The following is a 16,399-nucleotide window of genomic DNA, read 5'->3' on the forward strand; positions in this document are numbered from 1 at the left end:
TAAATCGGTTGTCTTGGAGACGCAGCCTCTTGCAGGGCACATTGGAATGATCTAATATGTCTGCAAACATAGTGCGAATGATTTCACTTAAATACTAGTAGGGATATGTCTCTACCATCCATATGCAAAACCTACGCCCTTTATTCAAAACATCCGACAGTCAATAGATGATGATGAAAATATACATAAAACACTAAATTCTAAACAGTTGAGAATATTAATTCTTTATTGAAAATACAGTTAATATACAATATCAATGGAATCAAAGACTGAGAACAGGAGAAAAGAACATGAATCATTCACTGAAAACAATCTGGCAATTGATTAAAAATTTTTAATAAGAAAATATTTCAAATTAAACCAAATGCGATATTTTAGTCATATATGCATTTGAGGTCACATGTCTAACAAATATCTTTACAGGACATTTAACTGCAGAGATGAAACAAATAACCTGCTTCAGTTCATGTAGAAACTGGATGTCAGAAGTAAATGAAACTGTAGAAATGGAAATAATAAACCTTTGGACATTTAAAAAAATCTTTCTATGAAATCCACATTTTAGAGTCAAATTTTTACTGCACTACATTTGTTTTACAGCTGTTGTTTTTTTTATGTTAAGATCAATGTTTCAATGTCAGATTTATGTCAGATCAATAATAACTCATATAAAAAATGTATTCATTATGATGCCTTATTATTGGTTAAAGCTAACAGCTGTTTATAAAGTCCTGTCCTTACCAGCTGCAACATGTATCAATAATTATAACACATGAAGATAATTATTCTGAAATAAGCCACTCTGCGTAATCACTTCTTTTATGCTTAGTATATTTTAAATTTATATTTATATTTAGAATACTTTTGTACTTTTATTTGGATAAAATTTTGGACTTAACAGTTTTTCTACATTGCGGTATTACTATATATATCTGAATACTTCTTTTTTATATTTTGTTTTTATGTTACAATCTATTCATTTGTTATGTGAATTACAAACTTTTAAAATGTGCTGAAACACTTGTTATTTTGCATTTTAAATAAATTTACTGTAAAATCGTGAATTTATGGCTTCAAATTAGCAGCTGCTTTTGTCTAATTAATGGATTGATTAATGGTTAATAAATCATTTGATGATAATGCCTCTTAATGCATTAATAAGAACAACTTTTGTGTTGCCAGGTTGTTGAAAATCCACCTCATAGGAAGGATAAAGGATATAAATGTTGCCTCCTGGTGCCTCCATTTCTTGTTTTGTTTATTAGTAATTTTGTAGTAATACATTTACTTGTTTTGTGGCAGCAGAACTTCTTTCACCAGAGTTTGTTTTTGTTGTGTTGGTTTGTTTTTGTCTGTTCCCAGACTCAGAGCGTTCTGCAGTCGCTGTATCTGGTCTGGAGTCGGAGCTGGATCCTCATAATGAAGCCGCATCCAGGGGACACCTGAAAATACAAACATCAAACATGGTCAGGATTCTCATCATCATCGTCATTATCGTCATCGTCATCATCGTCGTCATCGTCGTCATCGTCATCATCGTCATCATCTACATCGTCGTCATCGTCATCGTCGTCATCATCGTCATCATCATCTTTGACCTCTCACCTTTCTTGACTTTCTGACCTAGCGACACCAGCAGCTCCGCCCCCACGCTGTGATTGACAGGTTCTCCGACCATTGATCGTCCCGCCCCCAGCTTGTGAAGAATTTCAGCTAAAACTAAACCGTCCACGTCCACGACCACACCTGCCGAGAGAGAGGGAAAACTTCCATTCATAAATAATCAGCGGTCTATTATCCATCAGTCACATCAACATTAATTAATGTTAATGATATGAACAATCAAGTTTATTCAGGTCACAAAATGCCAAGATTATTAATTTTTGAAATTGTAAGTAAGTAAATATATGAGTGGATAATGTAAAAATATATGTTTAAGTGCATATGGTAGTAAAAATGTTAAGTAAGTAAATTTATGACCATAAGTAAAATACACGTTAGTAAATACAATAAGTATCGAATAGTAAGAACAAATAAGTAAACGTATAAGTATGCAAGCTAGTAAATATATATGTGTATATATACACACACACACACTCACACACATATAGTATGTAAATAAGCATATAAGTTGGTAAATATAAAAGTGCTTTAGTAACTAAAAATGTAAGTTTGTAAATATATAAGAAAATAAAAATATATAGATATTGTAAGATATTATATTATAATAGTATATATTTGTATGTAAGTCATATGTAATATATAAGTATTTAAGAAATGTATATTACTAAATATATGTGTGTATTAAGTAAAAAATAAATATAGAGAGAAATGTACAGATATAAATACTTAATTGAGTGACTATATAAATATGTAAGTACAAGTAAATAAATATATTGTATATGTAAATAAATATATAATTGTTAATAACAATAGCATTATTGCTAATGCTATTGTTGAAACTTCTGCAATAAAGATAAATATAAATATGTTAAATTTTAATATTGTAGAAATAAAATAAATAATATAAATATATATATATATTTATATTTATAAATGATAATATAGTAATATACATAAATACTAATATTAAATGTCCAAGATTTTCCCAAAACACACCCAAACGTTTATTCTGTGGCATTGGAGCGAAGGTTAATGCTAATATTAGTGAATACTGTGCTGTGATTAAAAGTTCCTCTGCAATAAATGTAAAGTATAATTTGTATGTGTTGATTGTGAAGGATTATTATGTCCAAGCCTCTGCAAGGCTGATTTTAATAAACAACAACAGGCCAAATTTTTTTTTACCATCTGCAGGAGTGGTCAGCTCGGTCTGATGGGCAGCTTTTCTCAGGACACGGTGATAATCTGTGTTGGGGGAGCACAGCGACTGAGCCACGTCCTTGGCGACACCCTGAACCTCCATCATGGCCTGGAACTTGGACAGAGCTGCTCCACCAGTCACAGCATCAGAAATCTTCTTTCTGCCTTCTGATAGGTTCGACACCAAGTCTGTCATCATCAGCAGCATACCGCCTACAGAAACACAGGCAGCGTGGTACGTTACATTATGATGAAAACCTTAAAGGGATAGATTGTTTTTACAGGTTGTGGTATGCATGGACGTTGCAATAACAGCTTTCAGACAAGTGTTTTGACAATTTAAAAAAATTACTTTAATTTACTATCATTTTACTATAATTACTATAATTTGGCAAAGTATATTACATTAGCTGTTAGCGGCTCCTGTTTGCATTGGGTTCAGAGTAATGTGCAGTACCCAGAGTAATAACCAGCTCCATCAGGTCTTCAGGTCCCTTTCCCTTCAGCGTCTCCAGAGATTCAATCACCTCCAGACTGTTGCCAACACATCGACCAATCGTAGCATCCATGCAGCTGAGGACTGCACCTGTGCGCATGCCCAGGCCGTTTCCTACGTTCACCTAAAATCATAATTAATACATGTTTTGTTTTTATATGAACCTAAAATTGTTAAACTTAAAGAAATATTTACCAATGATTTACTTGGTGGTTAGGAGCGGCGCTAGACAAATGTTTTGATATCCTGTACACTCAACTTATAGCTGGAGTCTGGCACAAACAGGTAAAGGTACAATGTACAGCCTATGGAATACCATCTAAAATAAATAAGTTCATGAATAAATACAGATATGAAATAAATACTGACATAAATAAATTAGGAAATACATGTAGAATTATATGAATAAATGCATATTTAAGTATATGAGTCAATAAAAATATAAATAGCTATATAAATGAATGAATGAATGAATAAATAAATAAACTGCTTATTATTTAAAAATTTTAATTTTTATTCATTATTATTTATTTATTATTATCTGTTCTGGTGCTGTTGCTTTGGTCTGAAACTGTGAGATAACCACGCCTCTCATTTGAATATAACAGATGGAAATAAAAAGAGCTGGGATATAAATGTAGCATTAGGAAATAAAAGTCTCCATAAATAAAAAAATAAATTTGGCATTATAAAATAAAAGTCCCCTGAAATAAATAAAAAGGTCATTTTAAAATAAAAAGCTAGTCATTTATTTATTTATTCATTAATTTGTATTACTATTTATTTATCGACTCCCTTATATATTTATATTTACATTCATATATATTTCTACATTTATTACCTCAATTATTTATTTCAGGATTCATAGCTGTATTTATTTATTTAATATTGATTTAAATGGTAAAACCTTTATTAACTAGTTGGTGCTTTTTAATATTAATGTATGTACCATTGACTGTGCCAGTTCTTTAGCACTGTCCAGATCTTTATACAGGGCTGCTCGACCAAACTTCACATCCAGCACCAGAGCATTCAGAGACTCAGCACCTTTCTTTGAGATAATAGAACCTGAAAAATAAATCAACCACAGATTTAGATTCATATTCAACAGGTAGAACTGCTGTTAATAGTGTAAGGTTCAAGTCCAGTACCGGTAATGAGGGGTAAGCTGTCCACGGTGCTGGTGGCGTCCCGCAGAGCGTACAGGACTCGATCTGCAGGAACCAACCTCTCCGTCTGTCCCACAATGCAACAGCCCACAGAGCCCAGAATCTTCTGAATCTGCAGCCAGTGCATTTAAATACTGTCAGTTACTGTGGTATGTAAATACACACAGTATCACACCACAGTACTTTTTTTGGTGACAACTGAAACTGAAAATCAAGTCTGGAGTAAACTGTCCAAGTAGCAAAAGGTTGCTGTTTTTCTTTTCTTATTATTTGGTCAGCTAGTTCCAGAGTTTAGTATTTTAATAGTTGAGAATGTCAGTTTTGCGTTTGTTAAATGGGGAAAAAAAAGGTGTTTGTAGAGAAACATTTACGTTATTGTAAACTGTGATAGGATATTGGCTTAGTATCAAAACATTTCCAATGATAACCAGCACAAAGTGTTTGTACACAAGTCACAGTCTTTTCCTAAACCTAACCAAGCTATGACCATTATTGTAGTAACCATGGTGACAAAGGTAAGTACGCTGCTCTCGGTACAGTCCACGTGTTTATCATTGTAACCATGACAATAGAGGTCGCGTAGACCGGCCGCAAATTAATGTTTTGTTGCACCTGCGCTGTTGATTGCTGAATGGTGAATCCTGGTATTGACTCCAGTTTATCCAGAGTTCCACCAGTATGAGCCAAGCCCCGCCCACTGATCATTGGTACCTGCCAAAGACACACCTGAGGTTACGACATCATAAGAGTGCTGTTTTAATTTTAACATTTTCAACATTTTTCTTTGAACACCATCTAGTGGTCATTAGAGGAACTTCATCTTCAGAGAATATCAGCATTCAGCGGCGGTGCCACTGGAAATTCGGTTAAAATTAGGACAAATCAGGACAGAAAACAGATTATTTATTGATGTCCTCATCTGATTCTAGGCAAGATAATATTTGATAAATTATAGGGTTTAAACAGGTCTACCTTACAGCCACAGGCGGCTAGCGCAGGTGCTAACACCAGGCTGACTTTATCTCCCACTCCACCTGTCGAGTGTTTGTCAACCATCAGCCCCGCCCACTCCTTTGGCCATGACATCACTTCCCCCGATTTCATCATCTCTCTGGTCAGGGTCTCGGTCTCCTTGACAACCATCCCCTTCTGCCAGATAGCCATCAGCATCGCCCCTTAACAGAAAGAGACATAAGAGAGGTTGTACCTGTCGTACCTGTCGTACCTGTCGTACCTGTCGGACCTGTCGGACCTGTTGTACCTGTTGGACCTGTCGTACCTGTCCTACCTGTCGTACCTGTCGGACCTGCTGTACCTGTCGGACCTGTCGGACCTGTCGGACCTGTCGTACCTGTCGTACCTGTTGTACCTGTTGGACCTATTGTTCGTACCTGTCTGACAATCCTGGATGGTTTTGTCTGTAACAGCCCGGATGAAGGTTGTGACCTGCTCATCAGTCAGCACTCCTCCATCTCTCTTCTTCTTGATCAGATCTGGAATCGACAGCATGTTGGCCTGAAAAAAAAATGAATCCGATCAAATCTGCAATGATTAGTCAATAAATTGATTAATTGATCAATTGAGAGATAATCGCCTTTCTTGGGCTTCCCTCTTTGTGTACACCACTTTGATCCAGACTGACAGATCAGCAGGCCTTGGGACGATCGTCATTAAATTTGTTGTCTTGAGAGAATGATATTCAACCTTCCCATCATCCTCTGCTGTATTTTGTGTTTAGTGATAATGAGGAAACGTTAGCATGCTAACACACTCAACAGAAACCAAGCATCTGTTTTTGTCCAGTTACTGTCTGGTTTGAGAAAACTTTATATAATCACTTTGAACAATGAACAGATTCATGACTCAAAACTTGTTCAGATATTTTTCCAAATGACATCACTGGCCAAAAAAATAAATCGATGAGTCATGAAAGTAACTGCCAATTTTCATCTGATTTGGTGCCATAACAAAAAAATGGCTTTTGATTTTCTGCACAGTTTAGTTTCATTTTCTCCTGTTGTTGCTGTTTTTCTTTGATTTGGTTACAAGAACCTTTTTTGTTATAACTCGAAACCTTCAATATCTCACATTAAAACCTGAAACCTGGTTCAAGATAAACACTTCAAAAACAGAACAAACAACAAACAGAAACTAACTGCACAAAAGATTTGAGATTCAAACACACCCAAAGTTGGACAAACTCCCTGAAGACTGTGACCACGACACCAACCCTCACTGTTACAACAACATCAACCAAAATCAACTCCGCACATTCAAATATAATGACTTCACATAAAACACACACACATACTTTCAGAGCACTGTACCTGGTCCTGGTGTTTGCAGTCTGTGAAGTGACAGCAACTCTGCAGCTCATAAGAAAGCAGCTGCAGGTCGAGTCTGCCAACCAATAGGAGAGAAGGGAGGAGGAACTGAAGGGCTCAAAGGGCCAATCAGGTTTCAGCTCGGGTTTACTTATTGTCCACAAAAAACCATCATGTTTAACTTTGCAGTCAAGTTGGAGTTTATGAGCTGCTGCTCTCTCACACACTCTGAGTCTGTGTGTGTGTGTGTGTGTGTGTGTGTGATAGAGAGAGAGAGACAGAGTGTTGCTTTAGTAATATATACACATCTACATATCTCTAAAATTGAACTTTGCTAATTTCATAATTACATTTTTTTATTTCTGATCACACAAAAAAGGAATCTGAACATGTTAACTTTATGAAGCTTTTACTGTAACCTGACATTTTATAAAATAAATTATAAAATTATTAATTATAAAACTAACAAACAATAACTAGATTAGACAAGAAACTATATTTATTCGATATTCTTCTTCAGTGGTGTAAATTTATAACAAATTTAGAGTAAACCTGGAGGTCTGGATGTCCATCCTTGTACTTACAGTATATTACACTATGTCTGTCACTGAAGGGTGTGAAGGTGTTTTTTATCTCCTACGTTGAGGTGAAACTCATTAGTCATTAACTCAACTTCAAGATTTATTGGACAAGCAAGGGCAGAGGTCATAAACCTGTTGACTCTTAATTTAAAAGAACCACGCATGAAGGCCGAGCGATATCTTTGTACTAAATGACAGTTTATTATAAAGATTACAATCTGTTGCGTTGCAGAGCTCATCAGTTGTCATCGTGTGCTCTTTGAGTTTTTTAGAAAAGGGAAGAAAAAAAAACTACAAGTACACACACACCACTCACTCCAGAAGAAACTACAAACATACTGTAAAAAGAGGAAGCCGGAGAGGAGGAGGAGGAGGAGGAGGAGGAAGAGGAGGAGGGTAACCATTTAACCATTATAACCATGTGAATATCAGGAGGAGGAAGGTTTCACACACAGGTTAGAAAGCCAGGATTCTCAGCCAATCAGCAGGAAGCTGAGGCGTTACCATGGTCAGATCTACTGTGGCGGCAAGTTTGAGTGTTTTTACACGACTGTTCTGGTTCTCTCCGGTCGCCATGTTGGAGGATTTTGGTCTATAACTGATTTCTCTCTTTTTTGTTAAGGGAGAATTTAACTTTACATGAAGCAGCTGCTTGGGATTTGTAATAACGTTATTTTCATCTGTTGTGTTAGCTAGCTTTCATTTAGCTTAAGTTAAACTAAGACATTTGGACATTAAAGATATATCAGGGACTTAAAAGTCCCATATAGTCTCATATAAAGGTCTGTGTCCATGTGTAGTGTGATTATAGATCAGCTCTAGCTTCTATATTAATACTGTGAAAGTATCAAAGCCTCAGTCCACAGAGAAATGCACACAGCCTGTATTCAGAAACTGAGCCTTAAAACCAGCCGTCAGGATTTCTGGAACTTTGTGATGTCACAACAAAGCAGTCACCAAGCCCCGCCCACCTGGACCCACCATCCAAACCTTGCAGGATTTGTTTTCTCTGAGTGTTTTTACCTGAAATTTCCTATATATATTTTTTTTTATCAGATCAGTGAGCCAATCAGAAGAGAAGAGGCTCAGAACCTCCTCTCTTCTGATTGGCTCACTGACCTGTTGTTACTAAAGGAGATGTAAAACTACATTGAGATGGTTTTTGGTTTTTAAAACCACAAATATATCTTCTTAAGGATCAACAATCTTAATAAAACACAGGAGAAGAAGAAAAGATGGAGCTCTAAAGTCCTAAGAAGAATTCTTCAAAAAAAGTTAATAGGGCTTGATAACAAATAGATTTATCAATTTTGATTTGAATGATCCGATATCTATATTTGTATTTGTGTCTTTTCTCATGAAACATGTCTGAGCTAAATGTTTCATGTTTTCAGTGGCAACTTGTTGAAAAAAATCTCTGCCTTTTTGGAAATCAAGTTATTATAGCCTCCACACAAAGGTTATTTTAGATGCATGAGTCACGACAGTCTCATAAACAGTGAAGTGAATAACAAGAGTCAGTGTGTGTGACTCTACCAGAGGGACAGAGTGGAAAAGGCCTCTGCAGACTAAATCTGAGCTCAGGTTGTGTTTGTTGAGGGGATTTTATCTCTGGCACCGTGGAAGTGGAGCCAACCGGCCAACATCTGTCTGCAGATGTGAGGCTGGTGTCAACGCAAACAGAGCGGATGAATCCGTGTCTGTGCTCACAGTGTCATCATCTGCAGCTGACAGTCCACGTGTGTGTGACCACTTTTCACATGAAGGCCAATGGCAATGTAGATCTGTCATGTTTTAGTTGTTAAAATAAAATAAAAATAAATCCCTGACCCACAGTTTTATAACCAGGAAATGTTTTTGTCAATGAGATAAAACACAGGAATTTTACTTTTCTCCCCGCTGACACAAATAAAACAGAATTGAATTAAAAATAACTACAGTGGCATAGATGGGAGTAGGCCTGGTACGGCAGCCTGGATGTGCCAGTGTGATTGTGTTTCAACATCACATAGAAAACAAGAGGCACAGATTTGTCAGCGGGAGTAAAATTGATCAGGACAATCAAGTTGGAACAGGAGAAAATAGATCAGGACCAGGGAAGACGGCAGAAAAATATTCAGTAGTGAGTTTTTCTAAATCACTAGACTGAAGTTGAAAAATGGTCGAGGCGACTCACGGATCTGAGTCTAAACCAGGAACAGGGACTGTGTTTTCTATTAAATCTGTCAATATCAGCTTCATCAGCTGACGCCACTTTGATTGGTGACAAACAGGAAGCAGAACTTTAGGGAAAAAATGGAGAAGGAACTACTTTTTTCCCCAGCGGAGGGACACCACTGACTTCACTTCATCACCAGGTTACTGATGAGATTTTATGCAGCAGGTTTGCTGGTTGTGTTTGTGATTGGCTGAGAAATCCTGCGATAGGGTGAATGACCTCATGCCAGGTTAGTGGTTTTCAGCGGGGACCTGAGGTCAGAGGTCAAGAGGTCACATGATCTCGTCATCACTGATCTACATCCAACCTGATTTTCACTGTTACGCAGCAGAAAAAGCGACAGCTCGTTCTGTAGATGACTCTGTACAGTAGACTCTAGTCCATTATAATATATACTACAGATATACAGTATATATCTGTTCGGTGTGGTGTCAGTGAGTGTAAACAGCTACACAACAGGGACTGTCCTGCTGGTTTTCATGTGGACAGTCCAGTGTAGAAGGCCTCAAACCTGTAAGTTAACTGGGCTGTGACTTAATAATAAATTCACTTTCTTGAGCTGGTAAATTATACGTGACGTTTGTGGGTAGTCAGACCTCTTTTGGCCACTTGGGGGCAGTAGAAACAAGCTGTGAATATAATACTGAAGTTGATGTGATGAACTTGTTAGCAAACAGTTTCTTATCTCTACATCCGGCAGTCACAGAGCAACGAGCGCAGAAACTCAGTCCAGTGTTCCCTCTCTTTTAGCTCTGTGCAGAGCTGTAACTCATTCTCCTATCATGACTGACTCAAGTGGTCATCCAGAATTCATAGAACCATAGTTACATATTTAACTATGGTTACGAACAGTAGCTGGATCGCAGACTGACCACTGGACTACAAGATGTCACCTATTCTTTCATCGAGCACGTTAACGAAAAAAGATTTTTGTTTTCCTGCTTTTCTTTTGCGTGTGAAAAAGTGGGAAATGCAAAACTTTCATTGTTTAAAAATTCACAATGCAAAAGGTAATAATTGACTATGGCTGGAGTTTGAGGTGTCCCCAACAGTACCGCAGTTGGCCACAGGGGCAAACGGGACATTGGAACCATGTTTGGTCACAAATGCAAAGGGGTGGAAGTGTCAGCAGAAAGGGGAGGGGCCATGGTAGATTTTTGAATATGTGAAGGGGTTAAGTTGATCCTTGAAGACACGCCCCCTTAATCTCAGAATCTTCTCCGAGCTCAGTGTTGATGTTTTGAAACTGAACTGGTCATCTTCCTTTAGAGTAGATTGTTAGCGTGAAGTTAGCATTAGGCTAACAGCTGATGTGTAGCTGTTTACAAAATCTGAATATCACATTTGGATAGAGACTTCATAGACTACAGTCTAACAAAATATTACTGTATAAATTTGATTTAATATTATACTCTATATATTACACTATAGCTACATTATTCTAACATAATATATATTATAGAGACGATATAGTCTACTGTAATGTGCTGTACACAGACTATACATTCTATACCTCTGATAATACATTTCCCATACAAAGGGCCTTGTGGTAAACTTGTACAACTTTGGGAAATAATGATTGTAGCTTGGCACGTGTTCAGGTTCTTCAGTTGGAAAAAAAGAAGATACACGCAGTAGATTTGTTTGTAGTGGAAACAGGCACTATAATGTTGATTGTGCTTTACAAGGGAATCAAGAGGAGAGGCTGTAACGATGCGATGGCAAGCAGTAAAAAGAAAATCACTTAAAGCGACAGTTCATGGTACATGTTCAACTTTCCTCCCTTATGTTAATTCTAAGGAAGAAAAGTGAAAGAAATTCACCTTCCAGCCACTTGAGAGAGGTCTCATTCATTTGATGTATCTTGTTTTTTGTGCAGGTTTAGAATGACAGTAAAAATAAAAAAATGACATATTGTGGTTTTTAGCAGCAGTTAATGTTTTCCTTATGGTCCAAGGTCTGAGCTTGTTTCTGTCTCTGGATTGGTGACTAGCTTCTTAGCTAACAAGATACAACGTGTAAATCGGACCACTTTGTTGTTGGAAGGTGTATTTTTTTCAATTTTGATAGAGCTAAGCTAAGTTTCCCCCAGCTTCCAGTCTTTGTGCTAAGCTAGGCTAAACATGCTCTGGACCTACCTCAGTTACTGCACTCACGGATCCCACTCTTCTGGTCTGACCTACAAGAGGGTTTTTGAGAGCTGTGCCCTTCAGAGCTGCAACAATTAGTCGATAAACCGATCGTCGATTAACTATATTAATAATCAGTTAATCGATTGTCATTTTTCATGCAAACATTTGATGGTTTCAGGATCTCAAACGTCAGAATTTCCTGCTTTTCCTTTTCTTTAATATAATATTTTTGGGCTTTGGACTGAAATTCAATGAGGTCACCACGGGTTCTAGGAAAGAGAGATCATAAGCAAATATGTCTTGAGGAATGGTCGCATTAAATTTCTGATAATATATTATCAATATTCACGACAAAATGTAGCATTGCTCCCACAATTTATAGTCTGTGATAAGTGTTTAATTATTACCCACATCAGAAACGTGACATCACGTCTTTTTATGTGGAGAAATTTTGTTAAACTCAATATAAGATGGTTTGAGGTTCTCAAATGTGAAAGTTTCTTGGTCTTACATGATCGTAAATTGAATAATTTGGGGAGCGAAGAACAGAAGTCTCAATGCAAAGTCAGTATTAGTGATCAGGTGCCAGTTGGTCACATGAACATCAACATCTTCAAAATGAACTGAATCTAATTAACCATCAAATAATTTCAGTGCGCGGTGGTTAATTTTGAAGAATGTGGGGCTGTTGGGTTGACTAAACAAGACGTTTAATGTTCTGCTCTAGAATATTATGATGGTTTTTTGATGTTTTATCGACCAAACGATTAATCAAGAAAATAAATCTTTGGATTAATCGTTAGTTGCAGCTCTAAAATGAATGCATGGTTAACTCTAATTGGGCAACTCCACTTATGGCCTCTGGGAAACTCTATATATGGTCCGGAGGAAACTCCACATATGGCAGGGAAGAAATCCCCAATATGGCAGGGAGGAAACTCCATTTATGGCCTGTTTCTTACGAGTTACCATTTACTGCAAGAGGGTCACGGCAGGTACAGCCGTAAGTGATTGATTTAATTCAGAATTACACACTAGAGTTAAGGGGGTTAACCGAAGAGCTTCAGGTGTCAGTGTGAGGGAAGTGTAGGAGGGGAAGGAGAAGGAGTATTTTCTGTACAGATGGCTTTAAACAGATAGCACCATGTACAGTAAAGCCCTCAATAAGCAGGTTAGAAACCAGAGAGGTTTACAGTTGGAGCTCTGCTGCAGCTCTCCCTGAAACACACAGCACATCAGCACAAAGTCACACTCATTGACAAATCATCATGAATTCCAAAACATCACCGAAACGACCTTGAAATTCAACTCATTGTCAAATCATAAGGAACTCAAAATCATTTTCCAAACTATTATAAACTCTGTAAGTCATCACCACCACATTATTATTACTTGTTATTCATAAATTCTAAATGATCTGCATTAAGATATGAAATCAAAATGAACACAAATTCTTCATGAGTGATATTTGGAAAAACAAAAAAGCTAAGTCACAAGAACTTTCTGAAAAAGGAACGGAGACGTATCCTCAGCTTTAATCTCCCGTTGTTAAGGTAGAGACTCCCAGTACGCTCGCTAATCCTCCAGCTCCGCTAGCAGAAGTCCAGCTAATCTCGTCTGGGGAAGCAGAATGGCACAAAGAAAAGAACCCGTCTCATCATGTCTGTGCTGTATTTGTCAGATCAGCTCTTTGATCAACGCGTCTTCACCCGCTCAAACTGGCAGAAGAGCTCTGTGTCCAGATCGCTTGGTCTGTCGTATGTTAACAAAACTGTGTGTGGATGGTAGAGCTGAACCGTTTAGTAGATTAATCAATTAGTAAATCGGCAGAAAATTATTCACCAATTATTTTTAATGAATTAATCAATCAATTTATGATAGCAAAAATGGCTAAAATTCCCTGGCTACAGCTTCTGTTGAGATCTGAAATGTAAATGCTTGCTAGTTTGCTATCTGTAAAATAAATATATTTCAGGTTTTATACTTTTAATCGAACAAAACATTTGAAGACGTCACCTTGGACCTAGACATTTTCTGACATTTTTAAACCAATCGATCAATAAATTAATGGATTACAGTGAACTACCTTCAGGAGAATTTCTAATGCAAAGTCAGAAATTTTCAGAGAAATTTTCAGAGAAATTTTCAGAGAAATTTTCAGAGAAATTTTCAGAGAAATTTTGGAATTATCTGAGAAATTTTCGGAATTTTATGAGAAATTTTCAGAGAAATTTTCTGAGAAATTTCTGATAAATTTGATCATATTTTCCGTACATCAGATCAGAATACAGAGAAAACACATAAAAATAAATCTGTTGTCCTACATTACATCAATTTTTGGAAACACTAGCTCTAGCTGGTGTAAAATGTTAGCTGTTACGGCGCAGCCACTCAGATCCATCACGATGGACATAAATTAGACGAAGAATAGAGCTGACACAATTAGTGGATTAATTGATTAGTTGGTCGACAAAATAAATCAACAGCAATTTTAATAATTTCTTAAAAGTCTATGTTTATGTTATCGCTTTAGACAAAAATATGCTTCCTGTGTTTTCTATGATAGAAAAATTAATATCTTTGGGTTGTGGACGGTTGATCGAACACAACGAGCAACTTGATTCTACGTCAGCTATAGGAAGATTTATAATTGTTTTCTGGCATTTTATAGACGAAATGGGTGGTTCCCAACCTGTGGGTTGGGGCCCACTGGTGGGCAGTGAAGGTATTGCGAGTGGGCTGACAAATCATTGGAAAACAGTACAGTTTTGGTGAAAAAAATCTATTTTATTAAAAATTTTAATATATATATATATATATATAAATTGAATATAAATGTTTTTAAATGTCTTAAAATGAAATTATCTGGATGACATGAAAAGTTTGGGAACCACTGGACCAAATGATTAATTGAGAAATCAATTGTTTGTAGCCATAATGGAGAGTGTTGTCGTCTCTATGTGAATTCATTTGACTAGTTTTCACTGATAAGAATCTGTCAGCTGTTGTGCTGCTGATAAATTCTATTGTCCACAGATCTGATGAAACCTGAGATGTAGCACTAGTAGGCACTAGATGTTAACAGACGTCAAACCAAAGTTGAACGCCGGACACAGAGCTGTGGTGCTAACACTCTTCACAACACTGAGTTGATCAAAGAGCTGATGAGACAAAATGCCACTGAGATCACTCAGAGAGCTGGGTTCCACGTTGGTAAAAAGGTCTAAAGATTCAGTCACTGCAAAGATATCCTAGTCAAAGACATGGCCTAGTGTCTGACCAGAAGTCAGGGGTTATGAGGTCACAATTCAGGATGTCTAGAGGTTAGTGGTCAGAGGTGAGGGGTCAAGTGGAACCATCCAGCAGCTGTCTGAGTGCCCTCTCGATGTTGATACGGTGTCCCAGTCTGGTGACACCCAGCTCCACATAGTCCTCCTTGGTGAGGGCGGGGAGATGGGAGCCTTCGATCTCGTGCTCCTGGAAGCGCTGGCGGTGTTCGGCCAGGCCCACGCTTTCCAGCCAGTCACCCACGTCATATTTATTCCACAGGTTGAGGGGCCGCTGCCTCCATGGCCGAAGGGCCAACAGGGGGCCACTGAGGACTGGGGAGGGACAAGGTGAGGCGTGAGGTGAAGGTGAAGGGGAACGGGACCTGGTTCGTGCGCTTGCGCTTCGCATCACAAACCGAACCTCCTTTGGTTCGGAGGGGAGACTGAGACTGGACGACTTCAGGATGGTCAGACCGCGACCCGAGCTCAGATCTGGCCTTTCAGAGCAGGGCGCGGGGGAGGAGGTGAGCCCTATTGACCTATCAGAGGGGGAGGGAGAGGGGGAGGGGCTCCGGCGGGTAACCGGGTAGCGACTTCCTGGACGGACTGTATAGCTGGCGCCATATCCTCGCTGGGAGATGGTGTGAAGTTCACCGAGGCTGGAGAACAACCTGCAACACAATAAACAGGATACTTATGACACAAAGATCATTAATACCTCAGTTATCAGCTGAGTTTACATGGAGTTAGTAACTGATCCTTTCCTAAGCCCCTTAATTAGTGTAGCATCCTCTCATTTCTAGATGATGTCAACTTTAACTGCCTAATTTACAACTGTCATAAGCATATTTTTATCAGCTAGCTAATTAATGCTAGTGTTAAATATAAGGGTTGAAACACTGTCCAGCTGACTCATTTTAAAATGAGAAATTTATGAGAAACGCCTTAAATATGGTTACAAACACAATAATATACTAAATGACTGAGGCTACTATGCTATGCTAATATGCTAATATAACACAGGCAGAAACCATATAAATCTCACACAGCTACACACCGTTCAACTGTTCTGCATGATTAACTTCCTATAGAACACACTTGGACAAGCAACGAAGACATTGATATGTATGCTATATATGCTAACTCTTGCCTTCAAAGTAACATTAAGGTATTACCGTAGATGCTAGAATTTACTAGCGAGCTAGTAAATCGTACATGCTAATGTTTGAAGCTTATTTGAGTGGATGAACACACTGTTTAATTTATTCCTTGTGCTCTTGATCCTGTGTTTTTGGTTTTTGAAAGCATATGAGTTCTTATGAAAGACCAATGCTACCATTCAAACACACTGTTAAACACAAAGCTTGACAGGTCTGCCATGACTTGT

The 16,399-nt window shown here is 37.7% G+C and overlaps 2 protein-coding genes across 8 annotated transcripts in view; both read right to left on the reverse strand.

Annotated features, from left to right (window-relative positions):
- Positions 1 to 208: 208 nt before the first annotated feature.
- Positions 209 to 6,841, reverse strand: tymp (thymidine phosphorylase). Of its 3 annotated transcripts, none has more exons than XM_056367027.1 (10): positions 6,816 to 6,841; positions 5,880 to 6,003; positions 5,461 to 5,663; positions 5,101 to 5,199; positions 4,471 to 4,600; positions 4,269 to 4,387; positions 3,281 to 3,443; positions 2,809 to 3,036; positions 1,606 to 1,746; positions 209 to 1,442 (listed from the first exon to the last, which is right to left on the reverse strand). In XM_056367027.1, exons 2-10 carry the CDS (start codon positions 5,995 to 5,997, stop codon positions 1,285 to 1,287), a joined length of 1,359 nt encoding a protein of 452 aa, XP_056223002.1. In that variant the 5' UTR covers positions 5,998 to 6,003; positions 6,816 to 6,841; the 3' UTR covers positions 209 to 1,284. The 3 variants fall into 3 exon arrangements, with proteins under 3 accessions (XP_056223002.1, XP_056223001.1, XP_056223003.1); XM_056367026.1 differs by having other exon boundaries at positions 6,800 to 6,823; XM_056367028.1 differs by lacking the exon at positions 6,816 to 6,841 and adding an exon at positions 6,674 to 6,750.
- Positions 6,842 to 7,570: 729 nt separating this feature from the next.
- Positions 7,571 to 16,399, reverse strand: part of shank3b (SH3 and multiple ankyrin repeat domains 3b) — a 45,632-nt gene continuing 36,803 nt past the window's right edge. For 4 of the 5 annotated variants that reach the window (XM_056368266.1, XM_056368265.1, XM_056368262.1 and 1 more), the window contains one exon: positions 7,571 to 15,683. In XM_056368266.1, coding sequence (XP_056224241.1) covers positions 15,089 to 15,683 — 595 coding nt within the window. In that variant the 3' untranslated portion in view covers positions 7,571 to 15,088. The remainder of the gene's footprint in view (positions 15,684 to 16,399) is intronic. The other variant, XM_056368267.1, reaches the window with a different exon arrangement.

This window comes from Seriola aureovittata, chromosome 22 (genome assembly GCF_021018895.1).
Source record: "Seriola aureovittata isolate HTS-2021-v1 ecotype China chromosome 22, ASM2101889v1, whole genome shotgun sequence".
NCBI lineage: Eukaryota > Metazoa > Chordata > Actinopteri > Carangiformes > Carangidae > Seriola > Seriola aureovittata.